Below are 9,370 nucleotides of genomic sequence, written 5' to 3'. Positions count from 1 at the left end.
GAGAATCGGCCCAAATTTATTTTCAGATGTCCAAAAACTTCTGTTTATGGTCTTCCATGAGTTGTTTCAGTACACATGTCGTACAAACTTTTTGAAACCAGAGTTTGTCATGGATCATTTCATAGGCAGAACCATGGCTGATTTACCACATAATCCACTATCATTTATTTATTCAACAGAATAATTTCATGGGCATGCAAAATATTTTCATCAAGTGTGGACATGGATGGATGCTCTAAGATAATTGGAGTGTGGCTCATTTTTGACTCACCTTTGTACAAAACCTATAGAATTAAATATAGTATGAATTTTATTTAAAATTTCCAGATAGGAACAATTTGTTTATTCAATGGTTTTAATGAAATTATCATTGTACTGAAGTCAGATCAACCAATTTCACTTCTCACAGCAACTGAATGAAGGAATTTAGTCAAAATGCCAACAATTTAATTCTGTTTTATTTAATTTCGATACCAATTGCATAATGCCATACTTCTAATCCTACCTACCAGAGTTAGGCCAGATCTTAACTTAAAGAGCACTGTTCTCTAAAATGCCAAGACTGTCCAAAACATAGACACTAGTGATAGGCACAAGTCTGGACACTTCATCAAAGACATTTCAGTTAGCAGCTGAATGCTTATGCCCCTGTACCTACTGATGATTAAAAGATGAAGATTTTAAAATTGGAATTATATCACTAATGTACATAAGTATATATGAGGGGGTTTAAGATTTTTTTTGCAGAAAAATTTCATTGTATTTTAATTTTTCCATGAACTTTTTGAAGCCCCCTCATATATATGTTATTGCTGCTATTAAGTGCCATCAAGTTGATTCCTATTCATAGCAACCCTGTATAGGGTTTCCAAGGAATAGCTGGTATGTTTGAACCACTGACTTTATGGTTAGCAGTCCAGTGCTTATCCTACAAATCCACTCAAGGATTCCTTATAAATATGAAGTCCCTCATATGCATATATGGTGGCACTATAGGATAAGCACTGGACTACTAACTGAAAGGTCCGTGGTTGAAACCTCATATGGGTTTGCTATGGATTAGAACTGACTTGAAGGCACTTATTAACAACATATACTTGTAAAGTCTTTCCTTAAAAATATGTTGGCTGTTCCACAATTCTTACTGATTTCCTTTTTACTTTCAATGTGGTACCTGATTTGACAATTTTTATGGGATGTTGTACTTCGCTATGGATTCGTTCATGAAAAGAAAGCCTTTTCTCAACCACTGCTACCTTGATCTGATGAGACATCAGGGAGAATTCCTTAATTTTCTTTTTTGGGGTTTGGTGGCAGAAATTCACCACACACAGTCTTAATCAGATGGAGTTATCCTTCAGTTGTTGTTGTTGAGTGCCATCCAGTCGATTCCTGCTCACAGTGACTCGATATAACAGAGTCAAATTGACCCTGATGGTTTCTTAGACTGTAATCTTGATGGGATAAGATCGCCGGGTCTTTTGTCCTGAGGAGTGGCTGTTGGGTCCAAACCTCTGACTTTTGGGTTAGCAGTTAAGTGCTTAACCATTGTGGTACCACAACTCCCTTCATCAGACTCCTTCTAATCAGGCAGGTAAGGAGCACTTGTCGTGCAACGCTTGGCCAGTCACTAGATCAGTGGTTCAAACTTACCAGCCATTTTGTGGCAGAAAAATATAGCAGTCTACTTCTGTAAATATTACAGACTTGGAAACCTCTGTGATCAGCAGTTGAAACCCACTAGTTCCTCTCTGGAAGAAAGATGAGGCTGTCTGCTTTCATGAAGATTTCCAGCCTCAGAAATCCTATACAGGGTCACTGTTTTTGTTAAGTGTCTTTGAGGCAGTTCCAACTCATAGTGACCCTGTATATAGGGTTTCCGAGGAGTGGCGGCTAAGTGTGAACCGCTGACCTTGCAGTTCAAACCAACCTGGATGTCTAGAGCATTATCCTATAGGAATCAACTTGATGACAGTGGATTTGGCTTTTGGGTTGGCATTACTGAATGTAATTGCTAGACTATTTGGTGTAGTATGTTGTTGTTGTTGTTAAGTGCTGTCGAGTCGGTTCCGACCCATAGCGACCCTGTACAGGGTTTCCGAGGGTGTAACTCTTTACGGGAGTAGAAAGCCTCATCTTTCTCCCGTGGAGCTGCTGGTAGTTTCGAACCGCTGACCTTAAGGTTCGCAGCCCAATTCGTAACCACTGCTACCAGAGCTCCTTTGGTGTAGTATGGAGTGGTCAAAATGAGCCTGTGGTTGTGATCTCTGGATTGACATACCTGGATTTGATTCTTGTCTCTGCCATTTACCAGGTACTTTGACCTTGCGCACCTCTTGGGTGCCTGTTTCCTCATCTGTAAAACAATGACAATAGTAATAACTATTTTATTGGGCTGCTATAAAGATTAAATGAGTTAAAGATTAGAAAAGCATCTGGTACTTAATCACTATATACATTCTCATGTTCACTCTCCTTACTCTCATAGGCTGAGCTGACTTCCAAGAAGTCTTCCCAAGAGATTCATGAGGAAGGTTTTTCTGGGACACACTTATCACACTTATAAAGCTTTGCTTGAAGGCCTCGATTAAAAAAAAAAAAAGCTTTTTTCCCCCCTTTCTTTCAATTCTCATTTATTAAGAGAGACTTTCAAAAAAAAAATTCTAGTATTCAAGGAAAGAAATTGATGTCAAAAGTCAAGTGAGCACTATTTCACTCTGCAGAAGCATCTCAGCCATTGCCCTCCAATGGGTTTAAAGCAAGTAATCTGCTGCTGAGAGAGCTGTCTGTGATATAAAATGGCCATTAAAAGTCCCATGACACTTCAGTAAGACTTAAAATTATTCATCTCTATCTTGGCAAGGGTTCAAATTTGAGATGGAATTTCCTTTAAGTGGTTAAGTCATTTACATTCCCCCCTACTTGGCTCTTTTAAATAGTTGTATTCTACTGGAGGAGTGCTCTCTTCCCTTGGTTGGTTGTAGAGGAAGAAACGTTCTTGTCACTCATACAGGCTTATTCAATCACTGTTACAAAATGCACCTGGTCCTTTGTGTATGGTTTTTAGAGAGTTTCTTTTGTAAATTGTATACAGGCAAAAGTCAGTTACCTTTTATTTAAAATCACTTAAAGTCTTCATGTTTTTATCTTTCTTGTGAATTAGGTCCCTTGAGCACCCTGACCTTAGCTGTACTTTGAGAAGTGTTTCAAAGTAATTTAAAGTGGCAAAACTCAGAGGGCTTATATAGGTACTAAGAGCCAAGTAAAATGATAATATTAAAAAAAAAAAAAAAGGATGCTAGGAAAACAAACTGGAGTCCACTGTAACGTTCTTGCTAAGTGCCATCTAGTCGGTTCGTTCTCATACGACCCTATGTAGGAATTCCAAGGAGTAGCTGGTGATATCGAACCGCCGACCTTGAGGTTCAAACCGACATTGCAATCTAGTGCTTTATCCCACAGCGTCACACCAGGACTCACTGTAATGATAAGATCGTGGTAATGTTTGAATCGAATTCTTTGACTTTTAAATTCTTTTAAAAAATCTCAACTTTCAGAAAGTAAGTTTTTAACACATATGTGCTATCAAGTGTGAAAGTAAGTTTTTAACACATATGTGCTATCAAGTGTGAAAGTAAGTTTTTAACACATATGTGCTATCAAGTCTGACGGGTGAGATATTTAACTGTTATTTCTGCCTTTTGTTTTGTGTCTAGATACCATTTCATGAAATTTTGCAAAGAATTCCTATGCACTGAAGACTTTGATCTATTAGTGAAATAGTTCGTCTTAGTTCTAGTTGGTGTATTTCATCTTCTGGCTTCTCTGTTCCTATTCACACTCGTATATGCGCTTCTCTATTAGTCTAGCGTTACTGGGAAAGGCCTGGGAGAGAGAAGTCTGGTTTTCCGTGTGCTGCTTTTGGATTGGGTGGCTCTCCAGTGCCGGACTCCGCGCAGACAGCAATTCAGCCTGCTGGGCTCCGGAGGAGCGCCGAGGGCGTGGTCTTCAGGGGCGTGGCCTGACCGGGGGCGGGAAGGGGCGTGGCCTGCCTGCAGAGCGCGGTGTGCGGGCGCATCCCAGGTTGGTTGCTCCGAGCCCGCGGCTGCGGCGTCCTGAGCCCGGTGCTCTAGCGCTTCTGTATCTACAGTCGTTCTGTTTGCCTTTGCTGGGGAGACCTGGTGGCGTTCAGCCTAAGGACTGTCGTGCCTTACTATCGGAGCTGCTCAGCAGAAAGCTCAATCTTCATTGGTGAAGCTGGTGCCGAATAACGGTCCCGAATCGCCCGCTGCCAGACAGCACCCCGTGTCACCTAGCCTGCCGCGTCCTTCCCACCGGCTGCAGCGCATTGCGCGGGGAGAGTGGGGTCCACCGCGAAGGACGGGGCGGCTGGAACACCGATGATGGACGGACAAACCTGGCGCGTGGGCTTTAGCTGTCTCCTCCTCCTGGTTCTCGTTGGGTTTGCCCAGAGCGAGGTGGTGCGGAGCTGCGAAGAAGTTCGGAAACTTTTCCAGGGACGGCATTTGGGGCCTGTCAAGGGGCTGCCGGATTCACCGCGGGCAGGTAAGGGCGCTTCCGGCCGCGGTGTGAGGGCATGCTGCTGCGCGCGGCTATGTGCTCCTTAGCTTCGCGGGGTGGTCCTTCGCCGGAAGATGACATTTCAGGTCCTCCACTCGCGCAGAATGAATCCCGGCGAGGCCTCGGGGATGCTCCGAGTAAACATCTCGAGCGCCGCGCAGCTCCCGGGATGCCCTCACTCTGCCCGCGGCTCAGCGGAGCTGTCCTTTTCTACTGCTCGTGCTCCCCTAGCCTCGAATAATGCGTTGGAAGACGCTTAGGAAAGCAGACAGCCCGGGACAGCGCGTCCTGACAGTGTTTCTGTTCCGAGTGATAATTTCTGTAGGGGGACCTCCGTTTGTCGCTTGGTGGGAGGGATTGGTTTGGTAGCTCCAAGTTGGGTACTTTAAGCATATTAACCTGCGTTATCTTCCTTTCGTGTGGGAGACGGGGTACTGGTTAAGGCTGAGAGTCTCCTCTGTAATTAGGACTTGGTCCCTGGACACCCGCACAGATTTGCTCCAAACCTTTCTTGAAGGAACCCAGAACGGTCCAGCCTGTATCCCAGAACCGCAGGGAAGTTTCAGCTCTGGAAAATGTAACAGCAACAGGCAATTGCTCTGGGAACCCACAAAACATGCATGAAATAGATCAGAATAAAGAGGGGAAATGCAATTAAAATGTGAACAGTGTAGATTACGATTCCTGTAAACACTTTTTTTTTGCTGCACTTTCACCCTGTACTCCCCACTCCTACCACGTAGATTTTGGGGTTTTCAGTTGACGTTCTCATTCAGAAGAATAGGTTGTAGTGGTTGAATGCAGTAGTAAAAAAGCATTCTGTTTGGAACTAAGACCTCACTGAGAAGCACTGCATCTCTTTAGCTGGATTCATAAAGCCAAAGACGTGAGGTTATAGATTGAGCTAAGAACTTGTGGAAAGTACTTGCTCCTAAAAACCTCTGCCAGAATTTTCACTGCAGGGCGACTTGCTCTTGGCACTGCTGAGCTGTAGCAGTTTTTGCTTAATTGCTTTGCTGGTTGTGAACTTGTATTTAGTTCTCATGTCATCCCAGGAAGAAATTCTGAGCACTTGGGGACGCTAAATCCATCTTAACTTACATAGCCAGTTTTAAATAAACACAGAATTGTCTCTATTACTACATAGGATGGTATACCCAGCGTCGTTGAATCGATTCGGACTCAGTGACCCTATAGGACAGAGAATTGTTCCATAGGGTTTCCTATAAATCTTTATGGAATATTACTGGTCCTTCTTCCCTAGAATGGCTAGGAAGTTCTGAGCTGTCGACTTTGAATGCTCAGCCCAAAGCTTAACCCACTGCATCACCAGGGATTTTCTTGGTTTTTAAGATTTTACATGGAAACATGCTGTTGATACTCTGTTTGGGACAATGCTTTATCCTGTCCTCAAACAATGGACTCCCCCTTCTAAATCTTTGTTTTCTTGTTTCAGTGTACCACCTTTCCATTAAAAAGAAATTTACATACCAGTTGCTGAAAACAAGAGAGTGTGTGTAGAGTGGGGGAGGGGTGAGCTGTGAAATCCTCATCAGCATTATTACATTTTGCCCTCAAAATGCTCGTATATAATCTCTGTAAACGTTGGCAGTTCCCCAGTAAGATCTTGATTGTTTCAGCATTTCCCATTTCTTAGTATTGCTGGTTCTTGCTGCATGGAACACATTAGGGCTGCTACAGCCCTAAATTCTTGTGTGTGTCATCTCTTGGAAGAGGTACTTCCCAGAGTATCAATCGGTATAATATCATTTGATCAGATATAAGGAAAAAAATGAAACTCTGCTCTACAGAGAAGAAATTGGCTATACTTACGTGGATTTGATACCAGGACTGCAAGAATCTTTCTAAGTCATTCTGAATTGCTCATTGCTATTATCTTTATCTGTGGCTTAAGGGGATGGAAAATCAGAGCAGTACCACTCAAGGGGCTTACAGGGCTGCATTCTTAAATCTATCAGTGCTGCTAATGAAAACAATTGCTAAATCCCTTTGATATTTGCAGTAATACAAAGTCACAGGAAGGTATTATTTGGAATTAAAATAACATAAAGCATTCACGTAAGAATCAGAGGTAATTCTGACATTTTTCTTGTCTGGGTATTTCTGGTCACTCTTTTATCTGAATAATCAAATTGAATATTAAACTGGTTTTCTCTTTATCAAGCTGCATCTCTTATTCTTATTTTAAAAAAGCCTCATTTCTGAATTGAGTAAACTACAAATATCACATGCTTCATAAATACTTTTCTTCATTTCTGTATTTATATATGAGATATATCAATTCGTTTCTTTGAATTTAGTACTTGGACATCTTATTTTCTAAAATTATCCTCAATCTCAAGAGATAACATAGTTAATATTTATATAAGTAATTATTTTTTACAGGTGAATGCAAATGTTAATATTCCTTTTAATAAATGTAATTATTTATCATATAGCCTTTCTTTGATTAAAACTAATACAGTTAACTTTGATATTTGTTTTCCTAGGAAATATATGAGTGCTTTCTCAAATTTCTTGCCCACTAGTGATTAATCCCTGACTGTCTAGCAAAAATGCCATTTTTCTAAAATATCCGGAGTAACTTTTTATACTTTTCTCCTACATTTGTGGCTTGTACAGTGCCTAAAAATATATATTACCCAATTTGAAATTATTAAAATGTTGAGAACAGTAGTTTAAATGGTTTCTTAGATCCCCCTCATCTTTGTTCTCTAGCTTGCTCCAATTCTTTTAAGCCTATTGAGCTACTAAGGATGTTTGGATGAGAAATGTGAAAAAGGAAAGAAGGTGTAAATGTGATTCGAATTACAGATTCCCTGTGTTCTGATTTTATTTCCTAAGTAGCAGTCAAGGTGCCCTTTGCTCTTGTTTATTTTACTCAGAAAAAAAAAAAAAGAATGTTAGTGGAAGTGTCTCTTCAAGAGTCCTTTTGTTTTGACTTTATTTATTGGGGAAAGGAATAATGCTTTCCCATTGAAATTCCGTTCACACATGAATTATTTTCTCTTTTAGAAGATACTTCAGAAAGGGGGAAGGTCAAAACAAGTCCCAAACTATATTTAGATACTTTCTTTTACATCAGCTCTTTTAAAATGTGGGTGTTCTTAGATCCACAGAGTTGTTTGTAAAAGATAACTTTTCCTTGGTAGCTTTGACTATAAATGGGAAGTAGCTCTTGATGTAGCAATATGAAATTCTAATACGATAGGACATTTTATGTATTATCTACAGTTTTTTGTTTTAAAATGGCTTTTATTATAATTAGGTCTTACAGTCATGCCAGAGACAGGACTGTCTCATTCTCATACCCATGAAAAAGTCATCCGGCTGGCAGTGTTGGGATTCAAAGGTGTGGACCTCTGGTTTTCAAAACTTGACTCTGTCACTTGTAGCTTTGTTAATCCATTTTCGTCTTTGAATCTGTTTCCTCAGCTGTAAAATGAGAACACTCTTAAAAGGTCATTGCAGAGCTGAAATGAAATAATGTATGTAAAATATTTCATATAAATCCAAGCACACAGTAAGTGCTCAACAAATATCTGTTGTCATCATTACCCTTTTTTCATTTGGTTTCTTGATTGTAACTTTACTTTACTGTTTTTTTTAAGGATGACATTTGATAGTTTTAGATCTTGCTATAGAAGGGGAGTCCTGGTGTGGTGCTGTGGGCTAATGTGCTGGACTACAAAGTCGTTTTGAACCACAAGGTCGGTGATTCAAGCTTACCAATGGTTCCTTGGAAACCCTATATGGGGTCACTATGGGTTAGAACCAACTCGGCAGCATTTAATAAGAACAACAATATATAAAAGGTATTATTATAATAAATTGGAACTTTTTTCTTTTGGTCTGATTGTTTCTAAAATGTGCTTCTATCTTATATTGTATTTACCAGGTTAAAAATATGGTAACTCATGGAAACCCCAAGAAGAAACGAGGCTGCACCACTGATAACTGCTCATACACACTATCTCCATCCCCCTAACCAGTTAGTACCATCACCCCCATCATTCTTCTGTCTGTATTCAGAGTAATAAAGTAGTAAGTATAAGGATCCCTGGTGGCTGAAAACCCACCGAGGCGCACCCACTTGGGAGAAACAACTGGCAGTCTGCTTCTGTAAAGATTTGTTGTTGTAGTTGTTAGGTGCCTTAGATTCAGCTCCGACCCACAGCGACTCTGTATACAATAGAAAAAACACCACTGGTCCTGTGCCATCCTCACAATTGCTGCTTGAGCCTGTTGCTGCCACTGTGCCAATCCATCTTGTTGGGGGGCTTCCTCCTTTTTACTGACCCTCCACTTTACCAAGTATGATGTCCTTCTCCAGGGACTGATCCCTCCTAATAATATGTCTGAAGTATGAGACGAAGTCTGACATCTGGGATTCTAAGGAGCATTCTGGTTGCACTTCTTCAAACACAGATTTATTTGTTTCTCTGGAAGTTCATAGTACCTTTAATATTCTTCTCTAACACCATAACTCAAATGCATCAATTCTTCTGTGGTCTTCCTTATTCACTGTCCAACTTTTACATGCATAGGAGGCTGTTGAAAATACCATGGCTAGGATCAGTTGCACCTTAGTCCTCAAATTGACATCTTTGCTCTTGAATATGTTAACGAGGTCTTATGCAGCAGATTTGCCTAATGAAATATATCTGTAAAGATTATTGTTGTTGTTGTTAAGTGTTGTCGAGTTGGTTCCTACCCATAGCGACCCTGTATAGGGTTTCCAAGGAGCAGCTGGTGAGCTTGAACCGCT

The 9,370-nt window shown here is 40.7% G+C and overlaps 1 protein-coding gene across 1 annotated transcript in view; it reads left to right on the top strand.

Moving 5' to 3' along the window:
• Positions 1-4,398: 4,398 nt before the first annotated feature.
• GPC5 (glypican 5) overlaps positions 4,399-9,370 on the top strand; it is a 1,926,732-nt gene continuing 1,921,760 nt past the window's right edge. Inside the window, exon 1 of the mRNA XM_006832007.1 lies at positions 4,399-4,566. Coding sequence (XP_006832070.1) covers positions 4,401-4,566 — 166 coding nt within the window. The 5' untranslated portion in view covers positions 4,399-4,400. The remainder of the gene's footprint in view (positions 4,567-9,370) is intronic.

The sequence above is a fragment of the Chrysochloris asiatica genome, unplaced genomic scaffold (genome assembly GCF_000296735.1).
Source record: "Chrysochloris asiatica unplaced genomic scaffold, ChrAsi1.0 scaffold00005, whole genome shotgun sequence".
NCBI lineage: Eukaryota > Metazoa > Chordata > Mammalia > Afrosoricida > Chrysochloridae > Chrysochloris > Chrysochloris asiatica.
Note: the sequence above shows the minus strand (reverse complement) of the source record. Positions and strands in the feature narration are given on the sequence as shown.